At 37.6% G+C, this 19,243-nt stretch overlaps 1 protein-coding gene and 1 pseudogene across 10 annotated transcripts in view; both read left to right on the plus strand.

The window, feature by feature from the left end:
• The window catches only part of RBMS3 (RNA binding motif single stranded interacting protein 3), a 718,572-nt gene that overhangs the window by 238,175 nt on the left and 461,154 nt on the right, over window positions 1-19,243 (plus strand). For all 10 annotated transcript variants that reach the window (XM_061195214.1, XM_061195213.1, XM_061195218.1 and 7 more), the window contains one exon: window positions 4,117-4,175. In XM_061195214.1, coding sequence (XP_061051197.1) covers window positions 4,117-4,175 — 59 coding nt within the window. The remainder of the gene's footprint in view (window positions 1-4,116; window positions 4,176-19,243) is intronic.
• On the plus strand, window positions 8,198-9,822 carry LOC133094588 (DNA primase large subunit-like; annotated as a pseudogene).

A 19,243-nucleotide genomic window follows, 5' to 3' on the forward strand; every position in this document is an offset into this window, starting at 1 on the left:
TTGTGGGTGGCATAAAAAAAAGAAAAAAAGCTTTCTGAACACTTAAGGTCTTGATCTAAACTCCAAAAAGGGGAAGAGTAAATAAGTAATATAATGTAAGTTTAGGAATAAATTTACCTGAGAAATATTTTTTTTTCTTTAGAATATATTAAAAAAATATCTTTGGTCAGTAGTTTTTACTCTACTTTGACAAGACATAAGAGAAATTTAATACAATTCTTCACAGGTACATTATATGGGTGGTTTTTGTCTTTATGGTGGTTTTAGGTCTTTTCAAAAAAAAAGTCTAAACTTGATTTACCTACATCAGTGTCTGACTTTGCAGGGCAAGGAGGATACAGCACCAGTCATGCAGAAAGTCCCTGTTTGTCATCGTGAGAGTTCAGACAAGAACTAGAACCAATGGCCCATTAAATACCTTCTCTTGTTGTTTAAAGCATATTCTAGCTTTGTGAAATAATTGTTAATGCAGAATCTTGTAACTGAGCCAAGGACTGAAATTCCTGTAACTCCAGCCAGAGTAGAGGCTGAATTAACAAGTTGTGTTCTATGGTTTTGTGATTCTGGACCGTTGGAAATTCTCACCTAGAGAGTAATTAGGAATAGGGAAGTCAAGAAACAGCATACTTTGCTTTTTGGCATGTGTGTGTGTGTGTGTGATTTTTCCATGTATAGTAGTATTGTAATACTTTCTGAATAGTAAAATTATTTTTTTAAGAAAAATGTTGCTTGCTAAAATAGTCACAAATGTTTTCTACAAGAAAGCATTCCACTTCTTTGGCTGTAAAAGACTGACAATGATCTTTTCCATATACTGCATTTTATGAAGAAGAAATCCTCGTAACAGTGATACAGTAGGACAACATGGACACCATAGGTTGAGTCCCATTGTGAGACAGAATTCACTATGAGAAACAGTAATTTTCAATTTCCTCTTTAAGAGACAGAGCTAAATTTTAATTTAGAAGGTACTTATGGAAAAATTTCAGGAGTGGCTTTAGAAACAAAAGAAGAAGGATTTTTGTCTTAAGGGTTTATGTGCCTGACGTGAGATGGTTATAAATGTTCTAAATTCTTTTTCTTCCTCTGGTTTTTACTTCTTCCATATTGTATTGATGGGTGCTTTGTGTGGGGAAAAATGTTTCAGCAAATGTTCCCTTTTTTCTCCCTTTTTGTTTTCTTCTCTAAGATCCATATAATTTTGCAAATGTTTACTTGCCTGAATAGTCCAAACCTAGCAAACATCACTGTAGTTAATGGGTACGGTTATAGGTACCTTTAAACATTGTCTACTGAACACACTGTTCAAATATATTATTGTACTGGTTATTTTCCTAAAAGAGAAACTCTTGGGATGAAATAGAGCTCTAAAGAGAGGCTGTATGTATGTCTTGGGGGTTGGGGAAGGTGGAAGGAGGAAGAATTTTGGGGAGAGTGGGCTTGTATATACAAGGTGTTAAAACCAGTTCAAAGAGCATTTGAAAAGCTAGATATCTATAGGCAACTATAAAGGAACATTAGGATAAGAATGTCGGTTTAGATACAAAACTAATTAATGTTGAACATGGCAATAGGCTGTAACTTTAGGGTTATCTTTTCCACTGGACAGAAATTATTTGCATCTTTGCTCAATAAAAATCTACAAGTTAAAAAAAAATGAGGCAACAGACAGTTTGTCATACTAAATAAACCATGAAAAGATTTGAACCTATGGGTAATTGTATGATTAAGTACAGTGAGAATACAGTTAATAAAATCCCAAACATTAAAAATAACAATATAAATTATAAATGCAAATTATCCTTTTAGCAAATAACGTTACCTGCCAAGTTTCTTAGTGGAAGATTTTGACAGTCTAAGTAGTAGTGTTTTAAGCTGGGATTTGGGACAGAACCTTAACCCCCTTCCACTTCTTATCTACCTCAGAGAATGCCAAGGACTGGAGACAGTTTTATGTAGCAGATAACAGCAAGAAAGTGATTGTAAGAAAAGCTAATATTAAATGAGCACTTTCTCTATGCCAGCCAGTGTTATCAGCACTCTAGGTGAACCCCACAACCTTATGAGGTAGAGACTGTTATCATCATTTTATAGGTTTACAAGTAGATGTACACAATTTTAAATAAATATCATCTAAATCAATATAAAAATAGATTTATATCATTATAGATGGTGAAATGATGCAAAGAGCACATAAGACTTAGTTAATCAAATATACCCTGGCTGAACTGAGATCTGAGCCATGGAAGTTTATTGCCACAATATATTCTTTTAATGACTACATTGCATTGCCCTGGAGATCAAATACGTGGATCCCCAAAGACGTGAAGGTTGATTGAACAAGACGACTTGATATATGTAGCTTTTCTATTTTAGAGGCTGCATGCTATATTAGTTAAGCACTGCACCAAACTCAAAAATCCCATATTCAAGTCCCTATTGGAAGTTTCACAAATTATGTGATTTTGATCAAGTTACTGATCTTTTAGAACATACTTTCTTCATCTGCAAAATAGTAAGAGACACTTTCAACCCTAGCTCTCTTCGATTTTGTTTACTGTAGGGTTATCATTGTAATGGTGCAGGAAGGGCAGGGGTACTAAAGATGCAAGTAGCTGAAGCATCAGGTTTATGCTGGTGAAATCTGCCCAGTTCAGCTTTGGACAGCTCCAGCCCAGTTCCAGCTGACTTAAGAAGGGTGGAGCTTACAGGTGGGAATCATCTCAGACTCCTTCCACTGATCTCATACAATTATTCCTGTTTCTGTTGTGACCTAGCAATAGCTCAGCTCCTATTGGAATGATTTTCAAGGCTGTAGGTGATATTAGTATAATGATAGCAATTCCATTGGGGAAAAAAAAGAGGCAAAGGCATTTCTAGTACTGTGCTATTTTCAACACTAGAATTTTAATAAATGACCACTCCAAGAATTTAATGCTCCAAAGAATTAATGGTATAGTAAAAGGTGATTACAAATGGAAAAGAAACATTGGTGGTAGGGAACCTAGTTCATTAATACACAGAATGTTTAATATTTATCCTATGTTCTTATACTCCCTTAGGAACATAGAATTAAAGGAAAACTTGCCAAATATTTTGTGACCATAGCTGAAATCTTGAACATAAGATGAGTTGTTAATAAAGTTGGTATTTAAATTTGCATTATAACTTCTCCATGTTCTTATGTTGATCTAGAAGCATCCTTCATGGAATCTTAAAGAAGGACAGGGTCTTAGGACTTATCTTCTTCAGTCCTATCATTTATACCTCATAAATAGGCTCAACAAGATTATTTCATTCCCCATATTACCCATCTTTGAAAAAAAAACCTAGACTAGGTCTTCTGCAAGAGATGATAAAATAATTAAAACATTTATGATGTAAATATATAGCTATATTATGGTAGAAATTTTATTGTAGAGGAAGCACCATGGATAACCTATATCATTGATTATTTACAGCAAACCTTTATTTAGCTTCTATTACCGGTGGTGTTAGGCATGGAGAATACAAAACTCAGTCCTTATCCTCAATTAACTTACAGTATAACTAATACCTTTTTAGTAGCAAAAAAAAAAAAAAGTCCTATTTATCCTACAACCTGCTAGGAAATTGCAACATTTCAATTTAACCCTCTCCCAAATCATGAAAAGTGATTGTTCCAATTCTCATTTTTACAAATGAGAAAATGGGTTTAGATAAGTTGTGCTGAACTGCTCAGAGTTACAGCGCTAGGTAAGCGCCCGAGCTAGACGCAGGCCCTGATCAGCCTGGCTCCAAGGCCTGTGCATTTTTCCATGAATCCACAGAGCGTGATTTACTTTGATCACAATCACACACAATCCCCTCTTAGCCACCTATGACAGCCTGACGGGTTTATTTTCAAAGGCTCAACCCAGTGATTATGTAGGGAAGGAAGCCCATTCTCTAGTTATAAAGAGGAGCTGGTGAAAAGAGGTCATCCAGCTGTGAAATGGGGATTCAGAGCTTGTTTTCTTAGTTTATTCCTGCTCAATTGTGTGTGCACCGATGTTTATTACGGTGTTTTAAATGTCTTCATTGGGCTACAATAACATGGATTTTTTTTTTTTTTTCCTCTCTCTCTCTCTCTTTCAGGTATGGAAAAATCGTATCCACAAAGGCAATCCTTGACAAAAACACAAATCAATGCAAAGGTATGTGTCAGGGCCTTGATACCTGAGCTTGCACCTGTGTGTTCCACTGATGGCTCCTCCTAGGCGAGGCCCAGGCACCAGCTGCACAACGATCCCAATGTACAGTATATGGCAACCTTTTTAAGCATGCCGAGGCTTAGATGAGTTGTATTTCTAGTAACATTGCTCATTAATTTTTTTTCATGAACAATGAAAATCACAAATCAGAACAAGTATCAAATTGCTTCAGCATAAGACTAAATTACCTCCTAACAACTTTGGGTTGTCTGATTTGAATGATATCATCAGTGATGCAAATTGATTTCCTATATAAAAATGAGGAACTCTGGGGAAAACTTCCCATGCAAAACACGTTTTCATTTATCTGTTGTTTAAAGCTTTAGCTACATTGGTTGACTAGGAATGAATTTACTGATGGGCCCATTGTGTCTCAGTTTCAACTGTAAGCATCTCACAGGATCTCAGAATTTGTATCTTATCAAGCCTTCTTTTTTTTCCCTGGAAATATTTCTGAAGTTATTTGACTATATCTGTGGCTCATGTTTTTTTCATGTCTGGGAATCCAGTACTCTTTTAAGGGCTGCATTCATTTATTTGTGAAATCTATATGGGCTCTCTTGCATGACTGAGTTCATACTGGAAAACTGAAATGCTTTTTGTAACGTGTTATTTGTTGTTTCTCTAATCCAGTCATTTTTATAATACCAACATCAAGAAATATGGTAGAGCCAAGATCATTCTAAACACTGCCCCTATTTCATGTACAAATATAATGTGTACATGTTTTCGGAACACTTATACACTGAGAGTATATCCTGGCTTAATTGGGTAATGGTCAGATTCAATTCAGCAATTAAAGAAAAAAGCAACATTCCTTGTGTCCTATAAACTCACAAATGCCCCAGGTATTTAGCTACTGCAAGACAAAAATTAATAAGACATCATTTCTGTCATCTAATAGTTCAATTTCTAGTTGAAAAGGAAACCACCAAGAAAACCAAGAAATTAATCTTAATATATGTGTTAGGATCAGTATATCAGCCTAATATATGTGAGAGTGTAACAGTGATGTCTATAATACAGGGATCCACAAAATACTATGGGAGGAGAATATGGAGATTCCCTTTTGGGGAATGAAGTTTGTAAAGGCAAGGCAGAATGGATGGGCTTGGGAAAGGTTGGTGTTCAGGAGAAAGAATTTCAGAATGTAATTGAGCAGACCCATATAACTAGAATAGAAAAAAAGCCCAGGTAAGGATATCGGTAGAAAGAAGGAAGGGGCCAAGATTTTGGAGGCATTTATAAAGTTATCCTGGATATTTTGAACTTAATTCTGTACACAACCCTTATATGTTTTTTTGAGCAGAAACGATATGATTCTACCTGTGTTTTAGAAAAGTTATTTTGCCAAAGTGGGTGAAACTGAGTTACAAGGGGGAAGAAACTGGAGGCAGAAAAAAAGCAATGCACGTTTGAAATCCATAGATCACAAGGAAAATGAGGAAAGTCCCTCAGGCACTGTTAGAAAAATGGAAAGGGGGTCACGTGAGTTTTCAAAGGTAGAATTAGATATTTTCTATAAAGGTGAAAGGACGCGGGCAATGAAACCCACATCAACATGGTGTCATTGTTGGGGAAGAGGGCTGTGTCACTGACTGAAGTAGGAAGTCCAGAAGTAGTAGTAGTGGGTTTTGGGGAGAGGTGGTGAGTTATGTATCGGACATCCTGAGCTAGAGGCCCTGGTGTAGCATCCCTGTGGGCGAGGTCACGGCGGAGCTACAAGAAAGCTCAGAGCTACGATGATGACCATAACCAAGGGAGCAGATAATAACACTAAGGATAACTTGTAGGGGAGGTGGTGGAGTGGGGTCCATTAGGGTAGGCAGCTGAAAACTGAACCTTGGAGGACATATACGAACAACATTGGGCCATGACTGTGAGATATTCTTCACTCTCAGCCCGTGGGAAGCATGTGGTGTGTGAGAAGCTTTAGACTATTAATTTTATCACTTCCAGACACGCCTGACCGATTCCCAAAGTTTGGGGTAAAAATATCTACAGGAGCAACCAGAGACAATTGAGGCACCCAACTCAGGCAGTCAGTAATATTGATTGAGCCCCAGTCACAAAGGCAGATGCTTCACAGACAAGCAAGCCCCGTGAACCTCAGTGGATCCCATGACCTTCCTGATCCTTGGAGTGGTCCATATGGAGGGACCCTCCACTAGGCAAAGGTTTGCTCGGGAATGCAAGTACCTCTTGTCACTGTACAACACTGGTGAAACCAAAAGGGTCCATTGCTAACCTGGAAAAGCTGTACTCTTAGACTATAATCATAAGGTTTGAAGAGGAAGGGGATGTAGCTGAAACGGATTGTCAGAGTTTCCATAAGCAATTATCTCTTAACAGTGGGGTGCTGATCTGGACAGATGTGATGGGTATACTTACCTCAACCCCTAACACTCCTGTCCACATCTTCTTGTAACTGCTTATTTAATTTCCTCTCTCTCTCCAAAGAAACCTTTAGATTCAGTGAAGACAGGACCTGTGTAATCTAGAAAATGTATCTTCAGAGAAGGGAGTTGCAGGGGAACGCTTGACTGTCTATTGGAAATACTCGAAGAAAATATTAGAACATATCTCTGTTTTGATGTCAAGTTTCTGTGTGTTTTATGTGCGTGTTTTATAACATACCTGTTGGTATAGTTTTATAAATGCTCATGTTTTAAACACATAAATGTATAAATATTGAGTTTGCTGCTCTAAGATATTTTTATTCATAATAATATGGATGTAAAAAGTAGCTTGGAGACTACTGATCTCAAACATAATAAGCACTGATAAATTTGGAAGGAGAAAGTGGAGGGAGGGAAGGAAGGAAGAAAGATAAGGAGAAATAAAGGGAGGGAGGGACCATAGAACCCCCTCGGGACATCATTGAAGGAAGGGCAGTTAAGGATGATTTTATGGGAGGGCAGAGGGCTGTTAGACCTTTTGCCTTGAGGCTCATGTCAAAGAGGCAGGTGATCACATGGTCATTTCACACTAATAAAAGCCTCGAGTGGCATTTTCTGGCCTCAGCGTTTGGAGCCTGTGGATGGCAGTGGTGACTGAATCACATCTTTCACCAAGCACGTGGGGCGGGTACCCTAAAAGTAAGCCCTCGTGGTCAGAGAGGTACTACTGCCACTTCCATGTCTGGGGAAAAATACTACTTTAATGATATTTTAAGTCCTATTTAGAGTATTATTATTATTATTATTTTCTTCAGATGAACGGCCCCTGAAATAGTTACAGGTAGAAACTCCATACAATTGGGAAGAGAGAGCAATTCCATTTATGGAAAGTTGTTTATAGTCATTGATGAGTGTGTGAGCAAGTTGCTGAGGTTGGAAAGAAGGTCACTGTGAATCCAAGGAGCTGATGGGACCAGGCACCACAGCAGCATTGAAGTATTGATTTAAATAGCCAAGAATTGGAGCAGGAGTAGTATTGGAAAAATGGACTGATGCAGAAGGTATTTGTGGGGAAATAGGAGGAATGATACCAGGAGTCTGTAGACCATGGTGAAAACGAAGGTGCATTGGTTATAAAATGTTGTGAGGTGAGATTTACATTGGAGATTTTAGGTAGGAGGGAAGCCATATGGAGTTAGGAGCAAGGAGGACTCCCCACTTACACGTCCAGTGGGAGAAGGGATGGTAGGGGGAAAAACACACTTGGGAGGGCTACAAAGGCCCAGTGTCCCCAGGATAAATCAGTTAATGATTGGAAACATGCAAATGGAAGCAACTTGCAGTGATGATAGTTTATATCCAGTCAGGATGCAAACGTAACATGTGGGCCTTCCAAGGATGGTTACTGTGAAACTAATTCACCACTTCTTCATTAGGACCATGCTGATTTGGTAGAGCCTTTTAAAATTCAATATGGGGTCCTGTACGAACTCTCCCGCCCCCTCCAGGGAAAACGCTTGCCGGGGTTTGTGTGTTTTCATGTCTGGTGTGGCTGGAGGTAACAAGATGCAGTTTCTTGGAGGAAATCGGAGGAAACTGAGGTTGGCAGATGACCAGAGGAATGCTTGCTACCCACATAGCCTTCTGTTTTACTTGCAGCCGCCTTCTGGAAACATATCTTTGATAGAATTTGAAAACTTGGCTATCGATAGAGTTAAATTGCTAAAAGCAGTTAAGAATCTTGGTGTGAGCTATGTGAAAGGAACCGCGCAGTACCAGAGTAAGCTGGAGGCTGAGCTTCGGAAGCTTAAGTTTTCCTACAGAGAAAACTTGGAAGATGAATATGAACCCCGAAGAAGAGATCACGTTTCTTACTTTATTTTACACCTTGCTTACTGCCAGTCTGAAGAGCTTAGGCGCTGGTTCATTCAACAAGAAATGAATCTCCTTCTATTTCAATTCAGTATTTTACCCAAGGACAAAATTCAGTTTCTTAGAGGATAGCCATTTGCAGTTTGAGGCTATAAGTGATGAAGAGAAGACTCTCCGAGAACAGGATATTATGGCTTCATCACACAGTTTAGGTGGGGTTCAGTTGGAGTTAGTTTATAAGAGCCCTTTTGCTGATGCTCTGGATTTGTTCTGAGGAAGGAAAGTCTATTTGGAAAATGGCTTTGCTTATGTACAACTCAAGGACATTGTGGCGATCATCCTGAATGAATTTAGAACCAAACTGTCCAAGGTTTTGGCTTTAACAGCCAGGTCCTTGCCTGCTGTGCAGACGGATGAGAGACTCCAGCCTCTGCTCAACCACCTCAGTCATTTGTACACTGGTCAAGACTACAGTACACAGGCAAATGTTGGGAAGGTTTCTTTAGATCAGATCGATTCGCTTTCTACCAAATCCTTCCCACCTTGCATAGATCAGCTACATAAAGCCCTGCGGGAAAATCACCATCTTCGTCATGGGGGCCGCATGCAGTATGGCCTCTTCCTGAAGGACATTGGCCTAACCTTGGAACAGGCATGGCAGTTCTGGAAGCAGACATTTATCAGAGGAAAGATGGATGCAGATAAGTTTGATAAAGGCTACTCTTACAATATCCGTCATAGCTTTGGAAAGGAAGGCAAGAGGACAGACTACACACTTTACAGTTGCCTGAAGATTATCCCAACCAATCCACCAAGCCAAGGGGATTATCATGGGTGTCCTTTCTGGCACAGCGATCCTGGACTGATGAGGCAGAAGCTGCAAGCGTACAAGATCCCTCCCTCAGGGATCAACCAGATTTTGGATTTAGTAAAAGGGACACATTACCAGTAGCCTGTCAGAAGTTCTTCAAGATGACACATAATGTAGATGATTGTGGCTTTTCTTTGAGTCATCCAAACCAGTTCTTTTTTGAGAGCCAGCAGATCCTCAGTGGAGGTAAAGATGTCAAGAAGGAATCTGTCCAACCAGAAACGCCCCAACCCAAACCGAGTGTCCAGAGAAGCAAGGATGCGTCATCTGCTCTGGCCTCACTCAACTCCTCTCTGGAAATGGATCTCGAGGGACTAGAGGAGTTACTTCAGTGAACAATCCCTGGGCAGTTGGTAGCCCATCTTCCTCACTAGCTTTTATTTCCTACTTTACGATTTTATCTTTTTCTTTTTTGCCTGCGTTCTCCCTCCACCCGACTCCCCTTCATCCATCCACACATGCATGAGCTTCTCGGGAAGGCAGCCTTGCAGGTAAAAACAAAGACCTCTGGTATATTTTGCTTTGACAAAAGAGAAGAGGAAGAATTTCTTTTGAAATCTAACGCTTGAATGGTGTGATTTAAGCCCCGTTTTAGGAGATAAAACAGCTTTCTGGACTGCTTACAGTCCCCTAGAAACAGTACGACTAAGAACAGCTTTTATTTTAACGCTTATCACTGTAATGTTGACCCAGGACTTTTCTGGACCATTTTTGTTAATAAATATCAAAATGTAAAAAAAAAAAAAAAAAAAAAGGTCAATATGAAAAGAGCAATCGGGAATATACTATGATGCTACTAATTCTACTGAGAGATTTTATTCAGACATATTTTTAAAGTGTTTTATATGCTCACGCTTAGCACCACTTTATTCTCTATATGGGTACCACTGGTATACAGCCATTACCATGATAGTCGAGAGGACTAAGCTACGACAAACCATGGAATTGTTTATTAGAGGAAGTTCAGTGAGTCTGGAAGAATATAAAATCATGTGTACCATAAACATGGAGCTATGGAAATATTTGACAGTCAGTAGTGCTCATGGTTATGTCTGTGGGTGGCCAGGATGCTTGGTGCAAACACTGCCTTTCCACTTCATAGATGTGTGACCTGTGGTCAATCCCTTAACGTTGCTGGGTGCCTCAGTTTCCCCATCTATAAAATGATAATAATAATAGGGCCTGACTTGATAATTAAATGAGTTAATACATAGGTAATGCTCAACAATACCTCGTGCTGACTGTATAAAATGGCATATTTAGCAGAGAAAATCTTTGTGTTAAGGTGATAGATTATTATTAACTTTACACTTCTCCAAACTTGTTATATTGTCTTTTCCAGAAAAAAAAAAAAAAAAAAAAAAAGGCAAAAACAGCTCTTGGAAAAACTAAAGTGGTTTCAATTATATTTATATTTTGGTTGTTCTTTCTGTTAAACCTTAGTAGCACCTGCCTATGTTTCTTTGTTTTTGTAAATTAATGTTAGCTGAAAATAGCAATGAATTAAGAGAGAATGTTACCCTTTGCTTCTTTAACGAAAAGGTAGAAGAGAGTTCTTCTTGACCATTGCTTTCTTAAGGAGGGAAATGGAAAGGGTGTCTGAGGTGGCTTTTTTAAACAAAATCACTAAGGGCATTGAGCCTGTCATTAAAGAATGAAAATTGGATTCGGTCTTCTTGGAGACACTTGCTTTTGAATCATTTGCAGTGTGGCTTCTGGACTAAGGCTATGCAATTAAAACCAAATATTATGAAGACAGGATTTATTGATTTTTTTTTTTTAAGAGCTCCTGACTTATTTATTTACTTTATTTTTTTGGCTGCGTTGGGTCTTCGTTTCTGTGCGAGGGCTTTCTCTAGTTGCGGCAAGCGGGGGCCACTCTTCATCGCGGTGCATGGGCCTCTCACTATCACGGCCTCTCTTGTTGTGGAGCACAGGCTCCAGACGCGCAGGCTCAGTAGTTGTGGCTCACGGGCCTAGTTGCTCCGCGGCATGTGGGATCTTCCCAGACCAGGGCTCGAACCCGTGTCCCCTGCATTGGCAGGCAGATTCTCAACCACTGTGCCACCAGGGAAGCCCTTGATTTTGTTTTTAAAGACATGATATGAGTTCAGTTTTTCATGAGCTGTTGCAAGTGAGGTATGAGAAAGTACATGCACTAGTCTCCTTAGAGGTGAAAAGAAAAGGCGTCAGAATTAACCCAACTCTGGACACTTCCTGGGTCTTAGCATCTGAAGGAAAGGCTTTTGTTCCCTCCTGCACCCCACCTCACCCCACCCCCAGGTCTCTAAGTCTGTACGGTAGGCAGGCCTGGATAAACACACTCACTCTCTATTCCGGAAGGGGTCGTGGGGAGCTCTTTCAACATAACCTCTCGTTTTCAGGATTGTTCTTTCTTGGGTGGTGGCTGCGGCAGCTTTCATTCTGTCTAATATGGCAACATAAAACAAAACAGTCACCAGCAGGCCCAAATGACCAGAAATTGCTGAACAAAGCAGGCCGCAGCTCCAGATGGAGAGTAATGAAAAACAGACCGCAGTTCATTCAGCCACTCAAACACCAGGACCCAGTAAGAGCTATTGTACAAGTCACAGAGATTTGCACTGCTTTGTTTTTGTTGTTTTGTCTTTCCCCATGTGTTTTCCTCCTGGGTCCAGTGTATTTGCTAATTTTAAAAAGTCAGGGGAAATGAAATGAAAGAAGCCATTGAAAACAAGGTGTAAATCTTCGATGAATTGACTTGTCTCTGCCTTTTCCTGCTTTTTAAGTTTGGCTTCCTCTGTACCACCCCCCACCCCCACCAGCCATTTTTTTCTGACAGGCTATGAGTTTAGAGCAGAGGGAATGAGTAATGGATATTCCATAGAAAGTTTCCATGCTTAACAGCCAAAGGATATAAGAGCCATTAGAGTGTGCCAAGCATACCGACTTCTAAGATCTTGAAATACTCCCTTCTTGCCTTTGTTGTCACAGGCTGCTTGAATTATATTTATGGAAGATGATGTTGCCCTTACCATTTCATTGGACCCCTAAAATCAAAGTTGAAGACAAGGATCCAAAAGTTCTGAGATCATCCATGTAGGGTATCATTAATTCTTTATTAAATGAAACCATAAATTGTTATTCTTCTTTAAGAGAAATAATTCTGCATACTAGATTCATTTTTATAGAGAGGGATAGAACCCACCTAGATTGTTTCATGGAGGGGTGTGAATGAATCCATTTAGCAGTTCTAGATTCATGGCCCTGTTATATGCTTTTTAAAAGTATTTCTGGGTAACTAAGTAGGAGGCGGTACACTTGGACAAATTTGGAATTAATCCATTTTATTTATTATTTAATTTTCTCCTTTAGTCACTAACTGGGAGTATTTAAATAGCAAGTGAGGAATGTGTGGATTTCTGTATTAAATCCCATGAACCTGGAGGGAGGGATGGATACTCTATTTTGTCATATTTTTCTGTAGTCTTTGCAGGGTATGCAGTAGCCCCTACCTACAGACCAATCCTAGTAAGTGACACTGACATGCACCCGGGCAGAACGTGTGTGTAAGTAGAACCATTTGGTTTCCAGAAAATAGCATACCTACCCGGGCCTAGTCCACAAGGAAACTAAGCAAGTAAAGGAAGAAACTAAACACCATGAAAAACCTCTTTTCAATACCTGTTATTTCCCCAAATCAGTGAAAACTAAAATAAATATTCTGTGAAATTTATGAGTCTGAGGAATTACATTTTGAGAGGAATAGGCTCCTCCCCCGGCTGGGCTCACAGCCTCTAGAGCAAGGAGCCCAAGAGGCAACGAGACTTGAAAAACACATTTATTTAATTTTCAAATACTGGAATTACGTTACCAAAAAAAAAAGATGAAAACAGTTCTGTTTAGACAACTACATTTCCCATTTCCCTTTGCGGTATGAAGTGTGTGATTTTTCCCTGAACTTCTTTTGTGAATTTTTCTCTAATCTGGTACAGTATTAATTTTGCAGCTAGGCACAGGTGATCAATATATAAACATATATTTGCTTCCTTTGGTATTGATACTGAGTTTTGTTTTCATTTCAGAAACAGTTAGTTTGTGTAGGAAGTTTGATAACTTCAGTCAGAATTGTCCTGTAGGTACCTTTTACATGAAAGTTTCATACTGGGCCTCTTTTGAGAAAACTCCAGTGTTTATAGTCTTATAGCCAGAGTTAGGAAAGAACACTTACTTTGAAGGTAAATGGTCGCCATGTGTTGTCTCCAACTCAGCCATACAACTGCAGCTAAAGACACTTCTCCTGTCAAAGATAATCCTTTCGAAACTGTTTTTCTCAGTTCAGTATATTCAGTATTTTAGAGGGTTCTTTTATGAAGATGATGATGATGATGCGATGGTGCTGAGTTAACTTTGAGAAGACTTTGAGATAAATGTAAAACAAAATATCTACTCATGTTCTGGGAGTCATACAACTGCACATTTTTCTTCAAGAGTGTCTTATAGCTCTATATTTACTCAGTATTTGCTTGTAATCACTGTGAATATACACATTAGGCAAAAGTAAAGCTCTCCATCAACATTAAATTTAATAGGTAACAGTGCTTTTTTTTCTTTAAGGTTTTTTTTTTTTTTGATGTGGACCATTTTTAAAGTCTTTATTGAATTTGTTACAATATTGCTTTTGTTTTATGTTTTAGTTTTTTGAACACGATGCATGTGGGCTCTTAGCTCCCCAACCAGGGATTGAACCTGCACCCCCTGCATTGGAAGGCGAAGTCTTAACCACTGGACCGCCAGGGAAGTCCCAACATTGCTGTTTTAAAGCATAAATGTATATTTGACATCATTTAATACTATAACCTATCTCCCTATCTCTTTTGCATGTGAAGAGATTATTTTATTGGAAAATAATATAAATAATTTGTGTGGAGTTTAAAATGGTTTAAAAATAAAATGGTAGCCTAAATGTGAAAAGAATTTGAAAAAGAAGGGACTTCCCTGGCAGTCCAGTGGTTAAGACTTTGCCTTCCAATGCAGGGGGTGCGGGTTTGATCCCTGGTCAGAGAACTAAGATCCCACATGCCTCGTGGCCAAAAAAACCAAAACACAGAACAGAAGAAATGTTGTAACAAATTCAATAAAGACTTTAAAAATGGTCCACATCCCAAAAAATCTAAAGAAAAAGAATTTGAAAAAGAATAGATACATGTATATGTATAACTGAATCACTTTGCTGTACACCTGAAACTATCACAGCATTGTTAATCAACTATACTCCAATATAAAATAAAAATTAAAAAATAAAATGGTAGAGTTATATTGCTCTCTGCCATAATCTGAATGTGACTTTTGCTAACCCATGTCTTCTAACTTCACAGAAATCCTTTTGTCCAGACATCCTGTTTGTTCTCCTCCTCCTGTCCTTCAATTCCCTATGTTTAGAGTTTGTTAAAATATATATAAAATGCTCACTCTTCTTACCTCTGCTAGTCTGTTAATGATTTCTTCCAGAATTCACCTTCCCAAGAAGTCCTCGGTAGACTCTCCTCATCCTATTTACACACTTTACAACACCACCTCCTCTGAGCGTCATCTGGGAGCAAAGATCTTACACCCCCTTATCTCTTGGGCTTTTGTGATTAGTGTGTGTCTTTGTCTAGATGATAAACTCCTCAGGCTTCTCATGGACCTTATTTTCTACTGCCAGAGTGTTGAGGAAGCAGGACGGTTCAGAGGGGTCTTAGATTCCAGGGGCTTTATCTTTCTCTCTGGGAGCCTTTGATGTCACATCAGTAGAAAGAACAAACATGGCTGGGTATATGTTCCAAAGGCCTGTAAAACCACTGAGGGTACCAGAGACATAGCATATATACATTTCCCAGTTATTCTTTAAAGGTAAGCACTTATAACTGAGAATATTTATTAGTGTGTAATTATCCCTTTGACTTGTTTGAAGTTATCTATCTTCATTCATCAATGATTTCATAAATATATGGGAAATCCAATATAGCAATATTTCTTTTAAATAATATATGAACTGTAATGACATAGAATGGATAAATATGATATCTGTGTGTGTCCAGTTTACTAAAATTCATGTAAACTTGCAATACCATGTAAATACATATCCTTTCAAATATAGGACTTCAAAAAAATATAGATTTTTACCCCCCAAATAACCCTCTTAGTCCTTCAAGGAGTTTTCAGATGAAGTCTACACTGAGACAATTTCTAAGTAATAATCTTAGTTTTCTTGGACAAGTTACATAATGTCTCTAAACATCTGTTTCCTTAACTGTCAAATGAGGTTATTTATACCTACAATGAAAAAAGTATTTTCAAAATTACACGGAACGCTGTTTGTAATGTGTCTGGCACGTCTGTCAGGTAAATTTTTCTGTGGTCTTGCACTTGGATTTCTTCTTGTAGGAACCATCTTGTCTAGAGCACCATTATATCTTCCACAATTTAATGCAGTTATGAGTACTTTTGAAGTGTTCAAGGAATGTGTATTTCACGAATTGACATGTGTTTATTGAGACTGGCTTTGTTTTTTTATTTAATTTTACTTATTTACTTATTTAATTGAAGTATAGTTGATTTACAATGTTGTATTAATTTCTGCTGTACAGCAAAATGACTCAGTTATACACATATATACATTCTTTTTTATATTCTTTTCCATTATGGTTTATCCTAGGATATTGAATTTAGTTTCCTATGCTATACAGTAGGACCTTGTTGTTTATTCATGAGACTGGCTTTGTTAATAGCAAAAAGTATTTAAAGGACTTTTTTTCATACGTTTTTGTGTTGGCTATACGATAGCCCTCAGGATTTTTCAAGGCCTATAAACTTGATGTCTTTGAAGAAAAGTGCATTCCATCACAGTGGCAGGTGGTGGAATTCATTCTGAGTTGGGTAGGTTCTGAAAGAAAAAAAAAAGTGCTCCTTTGTTCACCCTTTGTCATGATGTTCACTCCATAACATTGTTTTACAAGTTCAAAGGTAAAAGGAAAGAAAGCCTAAAGATTCTTGCTTCCTTAGCTTTGAAACCATAGTAAAAGCATATTTTGTTTAAGAGATAGTGAAAAGTCATATGATTTGATGCTTGTTCTTATTGACTTATTGGTTATTCATGCTGCTCTTAAAATAGCTATTTTTCCTTTCCTTTAGTTAAGAAATGAGAACCCTGGAGTATGAAAGAGAAAAACTCATGCACATGACAAAAAAAAAACAAAACCCAAACTATAAAAACCAAAATTGAATTTGAAGGATGAATGTATCATTTGTTATGATTGTAAGTGGCTGTAAGTGGGCTCACATGTCTCTTTATCCATAAAATATTAGTGATATAAGGTCTGTATTTCATATGATCATTTTAAAAACCAGCTTGGTTTCCCCATTGTGTTGTGAAATAAGAGAAAATAGCAAGGTTCACATTTAATTTGTACTACTTCTCTTAAAAGGTCAGTTTATTTTAATTACTAGGCATCTGAATAGACCTATTGGTCATTAAGCTGACATCAGCCCTGAGTTGGAAGAAACCTGTATTCATGAAGCATCTTTGGGACACCTTCTCTGTGCCGCTTTTAAAGATATAGTTTCTCTCAAGAAGAGATAATAAAATGCTTAAGCTGCAGATATAACAGCTTTTCACATCCCTGGGGCTTGTCCACTCTGGGAAAAGCGGGAGCTGAAACAAAAGATTTTAGGGAAGCAACTGCTCAGAAACACACTAGGCTTTGGGCTTAAAGGTGATGTGAAAAATAACCATGTTTGAGATTGTACTAAATGAAACCAAGCGGCAAAGTTCCATGAGACATAGACTACAAGGCATTGGAGTTTATGTCTTTGGAATACCTTTATTATAATAGATAGTTAAAGTGAAAATTGTAGCTTTTTATTGAAGAGTGAAAGAAAAGAAATTTTTTTCTTAAAAAAAGAGAATTATGTGAGGTAGAATTTAGAAGCTCATTAAAAAAATACTGTTAAAAAACTGTGATTAAAGAGTTTCTCAAAGGTTCTCATGAGATAGTTTTGAGTAACAAGGGGTTAAAAATCAGAAAATCTCTAATTTCATATATACAATATAAAGAAATTATGGCTAATACTCTATTTTTCATAGAGAAGCAGGTGATGAAATTGAGAATAATTTGAGTAGGGGAAAACTTTTAAAATTTTGTTTTTTAAATAAAAATTGCATGTGTTTAAGGTGGACAGCATGGTGATTTGATACATATGTACGCAGTGAAATGATTACTGTAGTCAAGCCAATTAACATGTTACCTCACAGAATTACCATTTGTGTGTGTGTGTGTGTGTGTGTGTATGTATGTGTGTGTGTGATGAGGGTGCCTGAAATCCACTCTCTTAGCACATTTCCTGGATTCAGTTCTGCAGTATTAACTATACTCACCATGCTGCCCATTAGATCTCTAGACATGGTCAACCTACGTAGCAGCAATTTTGTACCCTTAGACCAGCATCTCCCCATTTCCCCCACCTTTCTACTCTCTGCTCCTGTATATTTGATTTTTTAAGTTCCACATATAAGTGATATCATGCAGTATTTGTCTTTCTGTGTCCTACTTATTTCATTTAGCAAAATGTTCTCCAGATTCATCTATGTTGTTGAAAATGGCAGGATCTCCTTTTTTAAGGCTGAATATTATTCCATTGTATATATATGTACATATATATACCACATTTTCCTTATTCATTTGTTGACAGACACTTAGGTTGTTTACATGTCTTGGCTATTGTGAATAATACTGCAGTGAACAAGGGGGTGCAGGTAACTCTTTGAGGTATTGATTTCTTTTCCTTCAGATAAATACCCAGAAGAGGTATTGCTGAATCATATGGTAGTTATATTTTTAGGTTTTTGAGAAACCCTCATACTGTTTTCCCACAGTGGCTGCACCAATTTGCATTCCCACCAGCAGTGCACTAGGGATCCCTTTTTTCTACATCCTTGCCAACATTTCATATCTTTTTGTTAATAGTTGTCCTAACAGGTATGAGGTGATACCTCATTGTGGTTTTGGTTTGCATTTCCCTGATGATTAGTGATGTTGAGCATCTTTTCATTATCTTTGGCCATTTGTGTATCTTCTTTGGGAAAATATTTATTCATATCCTTTGGTCCTTCACCCATTTGTTAATAGGGTTGTTTTTGTTTGTTTGTTTGCTATTGAGTTGTATGAGTCCCTTATATAATTGGGATATTAACCAACTTTATCAGATATATGGTTTGCAAATATTTTCTGCCAACTAAAGGAAAACTTAACAAACCAAAGATTCCCATATGAAAAGTGGAATTTCCTTCAGTGTTACTCAATTTTAACCATTGTTTTAAACCAAATGAGAATAACTCCAATTGAAATATGTATGTACACATATAACTTTTATATGTATTCATATATTTATTTATATATTTATTATACATATTGATATGTGTATGTTAGAGTGTGTGTGTGTGTGTGTGTAAGACAGGGAAAAATATTTATGAGACACTTGTATCCTAAGAGTTTTAAAAATCATTCTATAAAGATTTACATCAAAGTTTGTTGTAGTTTAGTAGAACATAATTTTCTTAAAAGAAGCTTGAAGCGAAATCCTCACCATTCTTTGTAACTAAGCATCTGCTGTGTTACATAAACCAAAGAAGTCCAGGGGAAGTTGTTATGCCTTAGATAGTGATCAGGTGCTTTGCGATTTTCTTCTATTGTGAGAAGATAATATAAGACAAGTAATAAGGTATTAACATTGCTTATACAATCATCAAAAATCTTGATTAAGCATTGATACAATGTGTATATGTTAGGGTTAGGGTGAAATCTGTGTAAAAATTTAACATTTCTACTTGCATCATTGTATTTCCACCT

Source organism: Eubalaena glacialis, chromosome 7 (assembly GCF_028564815.1).
Source record: "Eubalaena glacialis isolate mEubGla1 chromosome 7, mEubGla1.1.hap2.+ XY, whole genome shotgun sequence".
NCBI classification, from domain to species: Eukaryota; Metazoa; Chordata; class Mammalia; order Artiodactyla; family Balaenidae; genus Eubalaena; species Eubalaena glacialis.